Source organism: Pseudophryne corroboree, chromosome 1 (genome assembly GCF_028390025.1).
Source record: "Pseudophryne corroboree isolate aPseCor3 chromosome 1, aPseCor3.hap2, whole genome shotgun sequence".
Classification (NCBI taxonomy): Eukaryota; Metazoa; Chordata; class Amphibia; order Anura; family Myobatrachidae; genus Pseudophryne; species Pseudophryne corroboree.
Window position 1 is genome coordinate 1,231,581,524 of NC_086444.1, and position 17,147 is coordinate 1,231,598,670.

The following is a 17,147-nucleotide window of genomic DNA, read 5'->3' on the forward strand; positions in this document are numbered from 1 at the left end:
GCTCCCATCCTCCCATCATCCTGTAATCTAGCAGCGCAGGGGCCGCCGCGTACCGCTCCCATCCTCCCATCATCCTGTAATCTAGCAGCGCAGGGGCCGCTGTGTACCGCTCCCATGCTCCCATCATCCTGTAATCTAGCAGCGCGGGGGCCGCCGTGTACCGCTCACATCCTTCCATCATCCTGTAATCTAGCAGCGCAGGGGCCGCCGTGTACCGCTCCCATCCTCCCATCATCCTGTAATCTAGCAGCGCGGGGGCCGCCGTGTACCGCTCACATCCTCCCATCATCCTGTAATGTAGCAGCGCAGGGGCCGCCGTTTACCGCTCACATCCTCCCATCATCCTGTAATCTAGCAGCGTAGGGGCCGCCGTGTACCGCTCCCGTCATCCTGTAATCTAGCAGCGCAGGGGCCGCCGTGTACCGCTCCCGTCATCCTGTAATCTAGCAGCGCAGGGGCCGCCGTGTACCGCTTACATCCTCCCATCATCCTGTAATCTAGCAGCGTAGGGGCCGCCGTGTACCGCTCACATCCTCCCGTCATCCTGTAATCTAGCAGCGCAGGGGCCGCCGTGTACCGCTCCCATCCTCCTGTAATCTAGCAGCGCGGGGGCCGCCATGTACCGCTCCCATCCTCCCATCATTCTGTAATCTAGCAGTGCGGGGGCCGCCGTGTACCGCTCCCATCCTCCCATCATCCTGTAATCTAGCAGCGCGGGGGCCGCCGTGTACCGCTCCCATCCTCCCATCATCCTGTAATCTAGCAGCGCGGGGGCCGCCGTGTACCGCTCACATCCTCCCATCATCCTGTAATCTAGCAGCGCGGGGGCTGCCGTGTACCGCTCCCTTCCTCCCATCATCCTGTAATCTAGCAGCGCGGGGGGCGCCGTGTACCGCTCACATCCTCCCATCATTCTGTAATCTAGCAGCGCGGGAGCCGCCGTGTACCGCTCCCATCATCCTGTAATCTAGCAGCGCAGGGGCCGCCGTGTACTGCTCCCATCATCCTGTAATCTAGCAGCGCAGGGTCCGCCGTGTACCGCTCCCATCCTCCCATCCTGTAATCTAGCAGCGCGCCGTGTACCGCTCACATCCTCCCATCATCCTGTAATCTAGCAGCGCGGGTGCCGCCGTGTACCGCTCCCTTCCTCCCATCATCCTGTAATCTAGCAGAGCGGGGGCCGCCGTGTACCGCTCACATCCTCCCATCATTCTGTAATCTAGCAGCACGGGGGCCGCCGTGTACAGCTCACATCCTCCCATCATCCTGTAATCTAGCAGCGCAGGGGCCACCGTGTACCGCTCCCGTCATCCTGTAATCTAGCAGCGCAGGGGCCGCCGTGTACCGCTCCCGTCATCCTGTAATCTAGCAGCGCGGGGGGCGCCGTGTACCGCTCCCATCCTCCCATCATCCTGTAATCTAGCAGCGCGGGGGCCGCCTTGTACCACTCCCATCCTCCTGTAATCTAGCAGCGCAGGGGCCGCCGTGTACCGCTCCCATCCTCCCATAATCCTGTAATCTAGCAGCGCAGGGCCGCTGTGTACCGCTCCCATCCTCCCATCATCCTGTAATCTAGCAGCGCGGGGGCCGCCGTGTACCGCTCACATCCTCCCATCATTCTGTAATCTAGCAGCGCGGGGGCCGCCGTGTACCGCTCCCATCCTCCCATCCTGTAATCTAGCAGCGCGGGGGCCGCCATGTACCGCTCACATCCTCCCTTCATCCAGTAATCTAACAGCGCGGGGGCCGCCGTGTACCGCTCCCATCCTCCCATCATCCTGTAATCTAGCAGCACGCGGGCCACTTTGTACCGCTCCCATCCTCCCATCATCCTGTAATCTAGCAGCGCGGGGGCCGCCGTGTACCGCTCACATCCTCCCTTCATCCTGTAATCTAACAGCGCGGGGGCCGCCGTGTACCGCTCACATCCTCCCATCATCCTGTAATCTAGCAGCGCGGGGGCCGCCGTGTACCGCTCCCTTTCTCCCATCATCCTATAATCTAGCAGCGCGGGGGCCGCCGTGTACCGCTCACATCCTCCCATCATCCTTTAATCTAGCAGCGCGGGGGCCGCTGTGTACCGCTCCCATCCTCCCATCATCCTGTAATCTAGCAGCGCGGGGGCTGCCTTGTACCGCTCCCATCCTCCCATCATCCTGTAATCTAGCAGCGCAGGGGCCGCCGTGTACCGCTCCCATCCTCCCATCATCCTGTAATCTAGCAGCGCAGGGGCCGCTGTGTACCGCTCCCATCCTCCCATCATCCTGTAATCTAGCAGCGCGTGGGCCGCCGTTTACCGCTCACATCCTCCCATCATCCTGTAATCTAGCAGCGCAGGGGCCGCCATGTACCGCTCACATCCTCCCATCATCCTGTAATGTAGCAGCGCAGGGGCCGCCGTTTACCGCTCACATCCTCCCATCATCCTGTAATCTAGCAGCGCGGGGGCCGCCGTGTACCGCTCCCTTTCTCCCATCATCCTATAATCTAGCAGCGCGGGGGCCGCCGTGTACCGCTCCCATCCTCCCATCATCCTGTAATCTAGCAGCGCAGGGGCCGCCGTGTACCGCTCACATCCTCTCATCATCCTGTAATCTAGCAGCGCGGGGGCCGCCGTGTACCGCTCACATCCTCCCATCATCCTGTAATCTAACAGCGCGGGGGCCGCCGTGTACCGCTCCCATCCTCCCATCATCCTGTAATCTAGCAGCGCGGGGGCCGCCGTGTACCGCTCCCTTTCTCCCATCATCCTATAATCTAGCAGCGCGGGGGCCGCCGTGTACCGCTCACATCCTCCCATCATCCTGTAATCTAGCAGCGCGGGGGCCGCCTTGTACCGCTCCCATCCTCCCATCATCCTGTAATCTAGCAGCGCAGGAGCCGCCGCGTACCGCTCCCATCCTCCCATCATCCTGGAATCTAGCAGCGCAGGGGCCGCTGTGTACCGCTCCCATGCTCCCATCATCCTGTAATCTAGCAGCGCGGGGGCCGCCGTGTACCGCTCACATCCTTCCATCATCCTGTAATCTAGCAGCGCAGGGGCCGCCGTGTACCGCTCCCATCCTCCCATCATCCTGTAATCTAGCAGCGCGGGGGCCGCCGTGTACCGCTCACATCCTCCCATCATCCTGTAATGTAGCAGCGCAGGGGCCGCCGTTTACCGCTCACATCCTCCCATCATCCTGTAATCTAGCAGCGTAGGGGCCGCCGTGTACCGCTCCCGTCATCCTGTAATCTAGCAGCGCAGGGGCCGCCGTGTACCGCTCCCGTCATCCTGTAATCTAGCAGCGCAGGGGCCGCCGTGTACCGCTCACATCCTCCCATCATCCTGTAATCTAGCAGCGTAGGGGCCGCCGTGTACCGCTCACATCCTCCCGTCATCCTGTAATCTAGCAGCGCAGGGGCCGCCGTGTACCGCTCCCATCCTCCTGTAATCTAGCAGCGCGGGGGCCGCCATGTACCGCTCCCATCCTCCCATCATTCTGTAATCTAGCAGTGCGGGGGCCGCCGTGTACCGCTCCCATCCTCCCATCATCCTGTAATCTAGCAGCGCGGGGGCCGCCGTGTACCGCTCCCATCCTCCCATCATCCTGTAATCTAGCAGCGCGGGGGCCGCCGTGTACCGCTCACATCCTCCCATCATCCTGTAATCTAGCAGCGCGGGGGCTGCCGTGTACCGCTCCCTTCCTCCCATCATCCTGTAATCTAGCAGCGCGGGGGGCGCCGTGTACCGCTCACATCCTCCCATCATTCTGTAATCTAGCAGCGCGGGAGCCGCCGTGTACCGCTCCCATCATCCTGTAATCTAGCAGCGCAGGGGCCGCCGTGTACTGCTCCCATCATCCTGTAATCTAGCAGCGCAGGGTCCGCCGTGTACCGCTCCCATCCTCCCATCCTGTAATCTAGCAGCGCGCCGTGTACCGCTCACATCCTCCCATCATCCTGTAATCTAGCAGCGCGGGTGCCGCCGTGTACCGCTCCCTTCCTCCCATCATCCTGTATTCTAGCAGAGCGGGGGCCGCCATGTACCGCTCACATCCTCCCATCATTCTGTAATCTAGCAGCACGGGGGCCGCCGTGTACAGCTCACATCCTCCCATCATCCTGTAATCTAGCAGCGCAGGGGCCACCGTGTACCGCTCCCGTCATCCTGTAATCTAGCAGCGCAGGGGCCGCCGTGTACCGCTCCCGTTATCCTGTAATCTAGCAGCGCGGGGGGCGCCGTGTACCGCTCCCATCCTCCCATCATCCTGTAATCTAGCAGCGCGGGGGCCGCCTTGTACCGCTCCCATCCTCCTGTAATCTAGCAGCGCAGGGGCCGCCGTGTACCGCTCCCATCCTCCCATAATCCTGTAATCTAGCAGCGCAGGGCCGCTGTGTACCGCTCCCATCCTCCCATCATCCTGTAATCTAGCAGCGCGGGGGCCGCCGTGTACCGCTCCCATCCTCCCATCATCCTGTAATCTAGCAGCGCGGGGGCCGCCGTGTACCGCTCCCATCATCCTGTAATCTAGCAGCGCGGGGGCCGCCGTGTACCGCTCCCTTTCTCCCATCATCCTATAATCTAGCAGCGCGGGGGCCGCCGTGTACCGCTCACATCCTCCCATCATCCTGTAATCTAGCAGCGCAGGGGCCGCCGTGTACCGCTCCCGTCATCCTGTAATCTAGCAGCGCGGGGGCTGCTGTATACCGCTCCCATCCTCCCATCATCCTGTAATCTAGCAGCACGCGGGCCACTTTGTACCGCTCCCATCCTCCCATCATCCTGTAATCTAGCAGCGCGGGGGCCGCCATGTACCGCTCACATCCTCCCATCATCCTGTAATCTAGCAGCGCGGGGGCCGCCGTGTACCGCTCCCATCCTCCCATCATCCTGTAATCTAGCAGCGCGGGGGCCGCCGTGTACCGCTCACATCCTCTCATCATCCTGTAATCTAGCAGCGCAGGGGCCGCCGTGTACCGCTCCCGTCATCCTGTAATCTAGCAGCGCGGGGGGCGCCGTGTACCGCTCCCATCCTCCCATCATCCTGTAATCTAGCAGCGCGGGGGCCGCCTTGTACCGCTCCCATCCTCCTGTAATCTAGCAGCGCAGGGGCCGCCGTGTACCGCTCCCATCCTCCCATCATCCTGTAATCTAGCAGCGCAGGGCCGCTGTGTACCGCTCCCATCCTCCCATCATCCTGTAATCTAGCAGCGCGGGGGCCGCCGTGTACCGCTCCCATCCTCCCATCATCCTGTAATCTAGCAGCGCGGGGGCCGCCGTGTACCGCTCCCGTCATCCTGTAATCTAGCAGCGCGGGGGCTGCTGTATACCGCTCCCATCCTCCCATCATCCTGTAATCTAGCAGCACGCGGGCCACTTTGTACCGCTCCCATCCTCCCATCATCCTGTAATCTAGCAGCGCGGGGGCCGCCGTGTACCGCTCACATCCTCCCATCATCCTGTAATCTAGCAGCGCGGGGCTGCCGTGTACCGCTCCCATCCTCCCATCATCCTGTAATCTAGCAGCGCGGGGGCCGCCGTGTACCGCTCACATCCTCTCATCATCCTGTAATCTAGCAGCGCGGGGGCCGCCGTGTACCGCTCACATCCTCCCATCATCCTGTAATCTAACAGCGCGGGGGCCGCCGTGTACCGCTCCCATCCTCCCATCATCCTGTAATCTAGCAGCGCGGGGGCCGCCGTGTACCGCTCCCTTTCTCCCATCATCCTATAATCTAGCAGCGCGGGGGCCGCCGTGTACCGCTCCCATCCTCCCATCATCCTGTAATCTAGCAGCGCAGGGGCCGCCGTGTACCGCTCCCATACTCCCATCATCCTGTAATCTAGCAGCGCAGGGGCCGCTGTGTACCGCTCCATCCTCCCATCATCCTGTAATCTAGCAGCGCGGGGGCCGCCGTGTACCGCTCACATCATCCTGTAATCTAGCAGTGCAGGGGGCGCCGTGTACCGCTCACATCCTCCCATCATCCTGTAATGTAGCAGCGCAGGGGCCGCCGTTTACCGCTCACATCCTCCCATCATCCTGTAATCTAGCAGCGTAGGGGCCGCCGTGTACCGCTCCCGTCATCCTGTAATCTAGCAGCGCAGGGGCCGCCGTGTACCGCTCCCGTCATCCTGTAATCTAGCAGCGCAGGGGCCGCCGTGTACCGCTCACATCCTCCCATCATCCTGTAATCTAGCAGCGCAGGGGCCGCTGTGTACCGCTCCCATCCTCCCATCATCCTGTAATCTAGCAGCGCGGGGGCCGCCGTGTACCGCTCCCATCCTCCCATCATCCTGTAATCTAGCAGCGCGGGGGCCGCCGTGTACCGCTCCCTTTCTCCCATCATCCTATAATCTAGCAGCGCGGGGGCCGCCGTGTACCGCTCACATCCTCCCATCATCCTGTAATCTAGCAGCGCAGGGGCCGCCGTGTACCGCTCCCGTCATCCTGTAATCTAGCAGCGCGGGGGCTGCCGTGTACCGCTCCCATCCTCCCATCATCCTGTAATCTAGCAGCACGCGGGCCACTTTGTACCGCTTCCATCCTCCCATCATCCTGTAATCTAGCAGCGCGGGGGCCGCCGTGTACCGCTCACATCCTCCCATCATTCTGTAATCTAGCAGCGCGGGGGCCGCCGTGTACCGCTCCCATCCTCCCATCATCCTGTAATCTAGCAGCGCGGGGGCCGCCGTGTACCGCTCACATCCTCTCATAATCCTGTAATCTAGCAGCGCGGGGGCCGCCGTGTACCGCTCACATCCTCCCATCATCCTGTAATCTAGCAGCGCAGGGGCCGCTGTGTACCGCTCCCATCCTCCCATCATCCTGTAATCTAGCAGCGCAGGGGCCGCTGTGTACCGCTCCCATCCTCCCATCATCCTGTAATCTAGCAGCGCAGGGGCCGCTGTGTACCGCTCCCATCCTCCCATCATCCTGTAATCTAGCAGCGCGGGGGCCGCCGTGTACCGCTCACATCCTCCCATCATCCTTTAATCTAGCAGCGCGGGGGCCGCCTTGTACCGCTCCCATCCTCCCATCATCCTGTAATCTAGCAGCGCAGGGGCCGCTGTGTACCGCTCCCATCCTCCCATCATCCTGTAATCTAGCAGCGCAGGGGCCGCTGTGTACCGCTCCCATCCTCCCATCATCCTGTAATCTAGCAGCGCGGGGGCCGCCGTTTACCGCTCACATCCTCCCATCATCCTGTAATCTAGCAGCGCAGGGGCCGCCGTGTACCGCTCACATCCTCCCATCATCCTGTAATGTAGCAGCGCAGGGGTCGCCGTTTACCGCTCACATCCTCCCATCATCCTGTAATCTAGCAGCGTAGGGGCCGCCGTGTACCGCTCCCGTCATCCTGTAATCTAGCAGCGCAGGGGCCGCCGTGTACCGCTCCCGTCATCCTGTAATCTAGCAGCGCAGGGGCCGCCGTGTACCGCTTACATCCTCCCATCATCCTGTAATCTAGCAGCGCGGGGGCCGCCGTGTACCGCTCCCATCCTCCCATCATCCTGTAATCTAGCAGCGCGGGGGCCGCCGTGTACCGCTCCCTTTCTACCATCATCCTATAATCTAGCAGCGCGGGGGCCGCCGTGTACCGCTCACATCCTCCCATCATCCTGTAATCTAGCAGCGCAGGGGCCGCCGTGTACCACTCCCGTCATCCTGTAATATAACAGCGCGGGGGCTGCCGTGTACCGCTCCCATCCTGCCATCATCCTGTAATCTAGCAGCACGCGGGCCACTTTGTATCGCTCCCATCCTCCCATCATCCTGTAATCTAGCAGCGCGGGGGCCGCCGTGTACCGCTCCCTTTCTACCATCATCCTATAATCTAGCAGCGCGGGGGCCGCCGTGTACCGCTCACATCCTCCCATCATCCTGTAATCTAGCAGCGCAGGGGCCGCCGTGTACCACTCCCGTCATCCTGTAATATAACAGCGCGGGGGCTGCCGTGTACCGCTCCCATCCTGCCATCATCCTGTAATCTAGCAGTACGCGGGCCACTTTGTACCGCTCCCATCCTCCCATCATCCTGTAATCTAGCAGCGCGGGGGCCGCCGTGTACCGCTCACATCCTCCCATCATCCTGTAATCTAGCAGCGCGGGGGCCGCCGTGTACCGCTCCCATCCTCCCATCATCCTGTAATCTAGCAGCGCGGGGGCCGCCGTGTACCGCTCACATCCTCTCATCATCCTATAATCTAGCAGCGCGGGGGCCGCCGTGTACCGCTCACATCCTCCCATCATCCTGTAATCTAACAGCGCGGGGGCCGCCGTGTACCGCTCCCATCCTCCCATCATCCTGTAATCTAGCAGCGCAGGGGCCGCCGTGTACCGCTCCCTTTCTCCCATCATCCTATAATCTAGCAGCGCGGGGGCCGCCCGTGTACCGCTTACATCCTCCCATCATCCTGTAATCTAGCAGCGCGGGGGCCGCCTTGTACCGCTCCCATCCTCCCTTCATCCTGTAATCTAGCAGCGCAGGGGCCGCCGCGTACCGCTCCCATCCTCCCATCATCCTGTAATCTAGCAGCGCAGGGGCCGCTGTGTACCGCTCCCATCCTCCCATCATCCTGTAATCTAGCAGCGCGAGGGCCGCCGTGTACCGCTCACATCCTCCCATCATCCTGTAATCTAGCAGCGCAGGGGCCGCCGTGTACCGCTCACATCCTCCCATCATCCTGTAATGTAGCAGCGCAGGGGCCGCCGTTTACCGCTCACATCCTCCCATCATCCTGTAATCTAGCAGCGTAGGGGCCGCCGTGTACCGCTCCCGTCATCCTGTAATCTAGCAGCGCAGGGGCCGCCGTGTACCGCTCCCGTCATACTGTAATCTAGCAGGGCAGGGGCCGCCGTGTACCGCTCACATCCTCCCATCATCCTGTAATCTAGCAGCGTAGGGGCCGCCGTGTACCGCTCACATCCTCCCGTCATCCTGTAATCTAGCAGCGCGGGGGCCGCCGTGTACCGCTCCCATCCTCCCATCATCCTGTAATCTAGCAGCGCGGGGGCCGCCGTGTACCGCTCCCATCATCCTGTAATCTAGCAGCGCGGGGGCCGCCGTGTACCGCTCCCATCCTCCCATCTTCCTGTAATCTAGCAGCGCGGGGGCCGCCGTGTACCGCTCCCATCCTCCCATCATCCTGTAATCTAGCAGTGCGGGGGCCGCCGTGTACCGCTCCCATCCTCCCTTCATCCTGTAATCTAGCAGCGCAGGGGCCGCCGCGTACCGCTCCCATCCTCCCATCATCCTGTAATCTAGCAGCGCAGGGGCCGCTGTGTACCGCTCCCATCCTCCCATCATCCTGTAATCTAGCAGCGCGGGGGCCGCCGTGTACCGCTCACATCCTCCAGTCATCCTGTAATCTAGCAGCGCAGGGGCCGCCGTGTACCGCTCCCATCCTCCCATCATCCTGTAATCTAGCAGCGCAGGGGCCGCCGTGTACCGCTCCCATCCTCCCATCATCCTGTAATCTAGCAGCGCAGGGGCCGCCGTGTACCGCTCCCATCCTCCCATCATCCTGTAATCTAGCAGCGCAGGGGCCGCTGTGTACCGCTCACATCCTCCCATCATCCTGTAATCTAGCAGCGCGGGGGCCGCCGTGTACCGCTCCCATCCTCCTGTCCTACTGTAATCTAGCAGCGCGGGGGCCGCCGTGTACCGCTCCCATCCTCCCATCATCCTGTAATCTAGCAGCGCAGGGGCCGCCGTGTACCGCTCACATCCTCCCATCATCCTGTAATCTAGCAGCGCAGGGGCCGCCGTGTACCGCTCCCATCCTCCCATCATCCTGTAATCTAGCAGCGCAGGGGCCGCCGTGTACCGCTCACATCCTCCCATCATCCTGTAATCTAGCAACGCAGGGGCCGCCGTGTACCGCTCCCATCCTCCCATCATCCTGTAATCTAGCAGCGCAGGGGCCGCCGTGTACCGCTCACATCCTCCCATCATCCTGTAATCTAGCAGCACGGGGGCCGCCATGTACCGCTCACATCCTCCCATCATCCTGTAATCTAGCAGCGCAGGGGCCGCCGTGTACCGCTCCCATCCTCCCATCATCCTGTAATCTAGCAGCGCAGGGGCCGCCGTGTACCGCTCACATCCTCCCATCATCCTGTAATCTAGCAGCGCAGGGGCCGCCGTGTACCGCTCCCATCCTCCCATCATCCTGTAATCTAGCAGCGCAGGGGCCGCCGTGTACCGCTCACATCCTCCCATCATCCTGTAATCTAGCAGCGCAGGGTCCGCCGTGTACCGCTCACATACTCTAACGCGTCGCTGTGACCTTTGTGGTGTCTTCCTTCAGGAGTCCATGGAAACACGTGCGCGGAGTCGCCGTATGCCTCTTCCTGCTGGTGCTGCCGTCTGTCATGGCATACAAGATCTCCTCTCTCTTCCATATGGACTTCTGGCTGCTCATCCTTGTGTCCAGCTGTCTCCTGACTTCCCTGCAGGTAACCAGTCATGGGATCTGGGAGGTTCTCTCCACACACAGTTCCCACAGAGTATATCAGGAGATGAGGGATGTGTCAGTGAGGAAAGGGATGCATGTGACAGGGGCAGTGACATGATGTGAGGAGGGGAATGGAGGCAGCAGGAAGCCACAGACTGAGAGTTATATAGTGGGAGGAGCAGGGTCCCCAGCAGCACATAGTATATCAGGAGATGAGTGATGTGTCAGTGAGGACAGGGCTGCATGTGACAGGGGCAGTGACATGATGTGAGGAGGGGAATGGAGGCAGCAGGAAGCCACAGACTGAGAGTTATATAGTGGGAGGAGCAGGGTCCCCAGCAGCACAGAGTATATCAGGAGATGAGTGATGTGTCAGTGAGGACAGGGCTGCATGTGACAGAGGCAGTGACATGATGTGAGGAGGGGAATGGAGGCAGCAGGAAGCCACAGACTGAGAGTTATATAGTGGGAGGAGCAGGGTCCCCAGCAGCACAGAGTATATCAGGAGATGAGTGATGTGTCAGTGAGGAGAGGGCTGCATGTGACAGTGACATGATGTGAGGAGGGGAATGGAGGCATCAGGAAGCCACAGACTGAGAGTTATATAGTGGGAGGAGCAGGGTCCCCAGCAGCACAGAGTATATCAGGAGATGAGTGATGTGTCAGTGAGGACAGGGCTGCATGTGACAGAGACAGTGACATGATGTGAGGAGGGGAATGGAGGCAGCAGGAAGCCACAGACTGAGAGTTATATAGTGGAAGGAGCAGGGTCCCAGCAGCACAGAGTATATCAGGAGATGAGTGATGTGTCAGTGAGGACAGGGCTGCATGTGACAGGGGCAGAGACGGGATGTGAGGAGGGGAATGGAGGCAGCAGGAAGCCACAGACTGAGAGTTATATAGTGGAAGGAGCAGGGTCCCCCAGCAGCACAGTTATATCAGGCGATGAGTAATGTGTCATTGAGGACAGGGCTGCATGTGACAGGGGCAGTGACATGATGTGAGGAGGGGAATGGAGGCAGCAGGAAGCCACAGACTGAGAGTTATATAGTGGGAGGAGCAGGGTCCCCAGCAGCACAGAGTATATCAGGAGATGAGTGATGTGTCAGTGAGGACAGGGCTGCATGTGACAGGGGCAGTGACATGATGTGAGGAGGGGAATGGAGGCAGCAGGAAGTCACAGACTGAGAGTTATATAGTGGGAGGAGCAGGGTCCCCAGCAGCACAGAGTATATCAGGAGATGAGTGATGTGTCAGTGAGGAGAGGGCTGCATGTGACAGTGACATGATGTGAGGAGGGGAATGGAGGCAGCAGGAAGCCACAGACTGAGAGTTATATAGTGGAAGGAGCAGGGTCCCAGCAGCACAGAGTATATCAGGAGATGAGTGATGTGTCAGTGAGGACAGGGCTGCATGTGACAGGGGCAGAGACGGGATGTGAGGAGGGGAATGGAGGCAGCAGGAAGCCACAGACTGAGAGTTATATAGTGGAAGGAGCAGGGTCCCCCAGCAGCACAGTTATATCAGGCGATGAGTAATGTGTCATTGAGGACAGGGCTGCATGTGACAGGGGCAGTGACGTGATGTGAGGAGGGGAATGGAGGCAGCAGGAAGCCACAGACTGAGAGTTATATAGTGGGAGGAGCAGGGTCCCCAGCAGCACAGAGTATATCAGGAGATGAGTGATGTGTCAGTGAGGACAGGACTGCATGTGACAGGGGCAGTGACATGATGTGAGGAAGGGAATGGAGGCAGCAGGAAGCCACAGACTGAGAGTTATATAGTGGAAGGAGCAGGGTCCCAGCAGCACAGAGTATATCAGGAGATGAGTGATGTGTCAGTGAGGACAGGGCTGCATGTGACAGGGGCAGAGACAGGATGTGAGGAGGGGAATGGAGGCAGCAGGAAGCCACAGACTGAGAGTTATATAGTGGGAGGAGCAGGGTCCCCAGCAGCACAGAGTATATCAGGAGATGAGTGATGTGTCAGTGAGGACAGGGCTGCATGTGACAGTGACATGATGTGAGGAGGGGAATGGAGGCAGCAGGAAGCCACAGACTGAGAGTTATATAGTGGAAGGAGCAGGATCCCCCAGCAGCACAGTTATATCAGGCGATGAGTAATGTGTCATTGAGGACAGGGCTGCATGTGACAGGGGCAGTGACATGATGTGAGGAGGGGAATGGAGGCAGCAGGAAGCCACAGACTGAGAGTTATATAGTGGGAGGAGCAGTGTCCACAGCAGCACAGAGTATATCAGGAGATGAGTGATGTGTCAGTGAGGACAGGGCTGCATGTGACAGGGGCAGTGACATGATGTGAGGAGGAATGGAGGCAGCAGGAAGCCACAGACTGAGAGTTATATAGTGGGAGGAGCAGGGTCCCAGCAGCACAGAGTATATCAGGAGATGAGTGATGTGTCAGTGAGGACAGGGCTGCATGTGACAGGGGCAGTGACATGATGTGAGGAGGGGAATGGAGGCAGCAGGAAGCCACAGACTGAGAGTTATATAGTGGAAGGAGCAGGGTCCCCAGCAGCACAGAGTATATCAGGAGATTAATGATGTGTCACTGAGGACAGGGCTGCATGTGACAGAGGCAGTGACATGATGTGAGTAGGGGAATAGTGGCAGCAGGAAGCCACAGACTGAGAGTTATATAGTGGGAGGAGCAGGGTCCCCAGCAGCACAGAGTATATCAGGAGATGAGTGATGTGTCAGGGAGGACAGGGCTGCATGTGACAGGGCAGTGACATGATGTGAGGAGGGGAATGGAGGCGGCTGATATGAGATTACTGTATATATCGCAGCCCTATATGAAATACAGATCCCGTTGCACATTCTGTACTCACTGCTGCACTCGCTGGTTTATGACGCTGGTTATTCTGCCTCTAGGTCCTGGGAACACTCTTTATTTATGCCCTGTTTATGGTGGAGCTCTTCCAGGACAGTCGGGTGGGGCAGATGGATGAGATTATTTACGGCGTGAACGGCGTGAGCCGGGTGCTGGAGTTCCTGGTGGCGCTGTGCGTGGTGACTTACGGCATGTTGGAGTCCATGTTTGGCGAGTGGAGCTGGTTGGGGGTCTCGATCCTCATCGTCCATTCTTACTTCAACCTCTGGCTGAGGGCGCAGTCTGGATGGAGAAGCTTCCTGCTGAGGAGAGACGCCTCTAAGAAGATCGGATCTTTGCCCAGGGCCACTAAGGGGCAGCTGAGGGTCCACAATGACATCTGCTCCATTTGTTACCAGGTAGGTGATGCCGGCGGGGTAGTAATACAGGGTAAAGCCACTTCCAGGCATTAATGCATTTAATAGCCTAACGTCATGGAGACGGTTCACGGGGACTGTCCCATCTGCGTGGTGACAGGTGACATTATGGAGAGCAGAGCTTGGTACATCCCCGCCATGGAATGAGGTAGAGAAAGAGATCCCGCTGTGTCCACACTAATTGTGCAGTATATTGTGGAATGCGTTCTGCTCCTGGTTTCATCACCGTTACACTCGTCTTCTCCAGCTTTCTTGCCTGATGAATGCATGAGAATATATTCCTCTTTCTCTCCCACCTTGCAGGAGATGTCCGTGGCAGTCGTCACCCCATGCAGCCACTTCTTCCACGCGGACTGCCTGCGGAGGTGGCTCTACGTTCAGGACACCTGCCCCTTGTGCTACCAGCAGGTGAAGCCACCTGGTGCTGGCAGATCGGATACAGAGTCCCTGACGCAGGAGGAAGACGCAGACCCTGGATCGGAAACCGGTCACGCTGGAGCACAGGAGGAAGTTAGGCCGGAGATGGAGGCGATGGAAGGATCCAGTACGGTGGAGCAGGTCCATGCCGGGCTGGCAACAGCTGCAGGAGGACACGGAGGTGTGGTGGTGACCACCGATAAGGAGATGGTGGGAAGGTGAAGGGGTGTTGATGATTAAACTTGGAAAGTGCAATAAGCCAGAGATGAGACTGAAGAGTAGATGAAGAACTGAATAAGGCCAGGGACAGAAACGTGTGGACTCTGAAGAACTGAGCCTCAGTGATGGGATTTATGTGGATGCCTTCAGGAGATGTTGGGAAAAACCTTGCAAATATGGAGGAGAAATGACAACCACTTGCTGGTGTGATACTGTATATCAGGACCCACTGTGACTTTCCAGAAATCCTGTGTCTTTCTAGTAGAGAGCAGTGGATGAGGTAATGGAGGTACTACAGGGATTAACTATTACAGATGTTAATTACAGCAATGAGGAGAGCCACATCTCTTCCAACGTGGAACAAGCAATGAGGAATCAGTCTGTACGGATTTTAGCCACTTGATCAGTGAGACCACGGCACAAACCTCTATGTGTAATACAGTAATGAAGCCATAAACCCAGCTGGACTGGTGGCTCCTGGGGAATGGAGCAGCACATTGTGGCTGCAGGTTCTTTTGTTTATTCTAGAATGATACAATTTAACAAGAGTCCTTTATTAGGATCAGCACAAGAATTTAGCCTTCAGATGGAGTCGTGCAGCAATTGGCGTAGCGAGCCAGTCAGTCACAGGCCAGGTTTTCCTGGCTTTATGCATTACTCTCACTGAGCCATAACGAGGACTCGCGTCAGCTGCACATCTCCCTATTCTACCTTGCCTTACCTCATTTTGTTATACCTTGCTGCCTTCTCCTCCAAATGCACTATGCATAGTAATGTACCAAATAAATATGACCGCCAAACAATTGTCTCCTCCTCTGTGTCATCTTATTTCCACGTTGCCAGATACTAGAATGTGTTTCCAATGTACTGTACTAACTGTACTGTTTCCAATGCCTGTACTAACCTGTGTATAAACCATTCAGGGGCTGCTGCTGAACATCACATATTAGATTCCGGTCACACGCTTTGCTTCATCCTCACTTGTTTCCTACAGAAGAATGGACATTTCTCTAACGTCCTAAGTGGATGCTGGGGACTCCGTCAGGACCATGGGGAATAGCGGCTCCGCAGGAGACAGGGCACAAAAATAAAGCTTTAGGATCAGGTGGTGTGTACTGGCTCCTCCCCTATGACCCTCCTCCAAGCCTCAGTTAGGTTTTTGTGCCCGTCCGAGCAGGGTGCAATCTAGGTGGCTCTCTTAAAGAGCTGCTTAGAAAAAGTTTTTTAGGTTTTTTATTTTCAGTGAGTCCTGCTGGCAACAGGATCACTGCATCGAGGGACTTAGGGGAGAGAATTTCAACTCACCTGCGTGCAGGATGGATTGGATTCTTAGGCTACTGGACACCATTAGCTCCAGAGGGAGTCGGAACACAGGTCTCGCCCTGGGGTTCGTCCCGGAGCCGCGCCGCCGACCCCCCTTACAGATGCTGAAGATTGAAGGTCCGGAAACAGGCGGCAGAAGGCTTTTCAGTCTTCATGAAGGTAGCGCACAGCACTGCAGCTGTGCGCCATTGTTGTCACACACTTCACACCAAGCGGTCACGGAGGGTGCAGGGCGCTGCTGGGGGCGCCCTGGGCAGCAATATTTTATTACCTTAAGGCAAAAGAATACATCACATATAGCCATTAAGGCTATATGTATGTATTTAACCCATGCCACTTATCTAAATCCACGGGAGGAAAGCCCGCCGAAATAGGGGGCGGGGCTTATTCTCCTCAGCACACAGCGCCATTTTCCTGCTCAGCTCCGCTGTGAGGAAGGCTCCCAGGACTCTCCCCTGCACTGCACTACAGAAACAGGGTAAAACAGAGAGGGGGGGCATTTTTTGGCGATATACTGGATATATTTAAGCTGCTATAAAGAACAACACTTATATAAGGTTGTTCCCATATATATTATAGCGCTTGGGTGTGTGCTGGCAAACTCTCCCTCTGTCTCCCCAAAGGGCTAGTGGGGTCCTGTCTTCGATAAGAGCATTCCCTGTGTGTCTGCTGTGTGTCGGTACGTGTGTGTCGACATGTATGAGGACGATGTTGGCGTGGAGGCAGAGCAATTGCCGATAATGGTGATGTCACCCCCCAGGGAGTCGACACCGGAATGGATGGCTTTGTTTATGGAATTACGTGATAATGTCAGCACATTACAAAAATCAGTTGACGACATGAGACGGCCGGCAAACCAGTTAGTACCTGCCCAGGCGTCTTAGACACCGTCAGGGGCTGTAAAGCGCCCTTTACCTCAGTCGGTCGACACAGACCCAGACACTGAATCTAGTGTCGACGGTGATGAAACAAACGTATTTTCAAGTAGGGCCACACGTTATATGATCACGGCAATGAAGGAGGCTTTGCATATCTCTGATGCTGCAAGTACCACAAAAAGGGGTATTATGTGGGGGGTGAAAAAACTACCTGTAGTTTTTCCTGATTCAGAGGAATTAAATGATGTATGTGATGAAGCGTGGTTTAACCCAGATAGAAAAATGCTAATTTCAAAAAAGTTATTAGCATTATACCCTTTCCCGCCAGAGGTTAGGGCGCGCTGGGAAACACCCCCTAGGGTGGATAAGGCGCTCACACGCTTATCAAAACAAGTGGCGTTACCGTCTCCGGATACGGCCGCCCTCAAGGATCCAGCAGATAGGAGACTGGAAACTACCCTAAAAAGTATATACACACATACTGGTGTTATACTGCGACCGGCCATCGCCTCAGCCTGGATGTGCAGTGCTGGGGTCGTCTGGTTGGATTCCCTGACTGAAAATATTGATACCCTGGATAGGGACAGTATTTTATTG

At 57.7% G+C, this 17,147-nt stretch overlaps 1 protein-coding gene across 2 annotated transcripts in view; it reads left to right on the plus strand.

The window, feature by feature from the left end:
• Positions 1-15,152, plus strand: part of LOC134931675 (RING finger protein 145-like) — a 156,174-nt gene extending 141,022 nt beyond the window's left edge. For both annotated transcript variants that reach the window (XM_063925435.1, XM_063925434.1), the window contains 3 exons: positions 10,298-10,445; positions 13,339-13,695; positions 14,017-15,152. In XM_063925435.1, coding sequence (XP_063781505.1) covers positions 10,298-10,445; positions 13,339-13,695; positions 14,017-14,352 — 841 coding nt within the window. In that variant the 3' untranslated portion in view covers positions 14,353-15,152. The remainder of the gene's footprint in view (positions 1-10,297; positions 10,446-13,338; positions 13,696-14,016) is intronic.
• Positions 15,153-17,147: the final 1,995 nt, after the last annotated feature.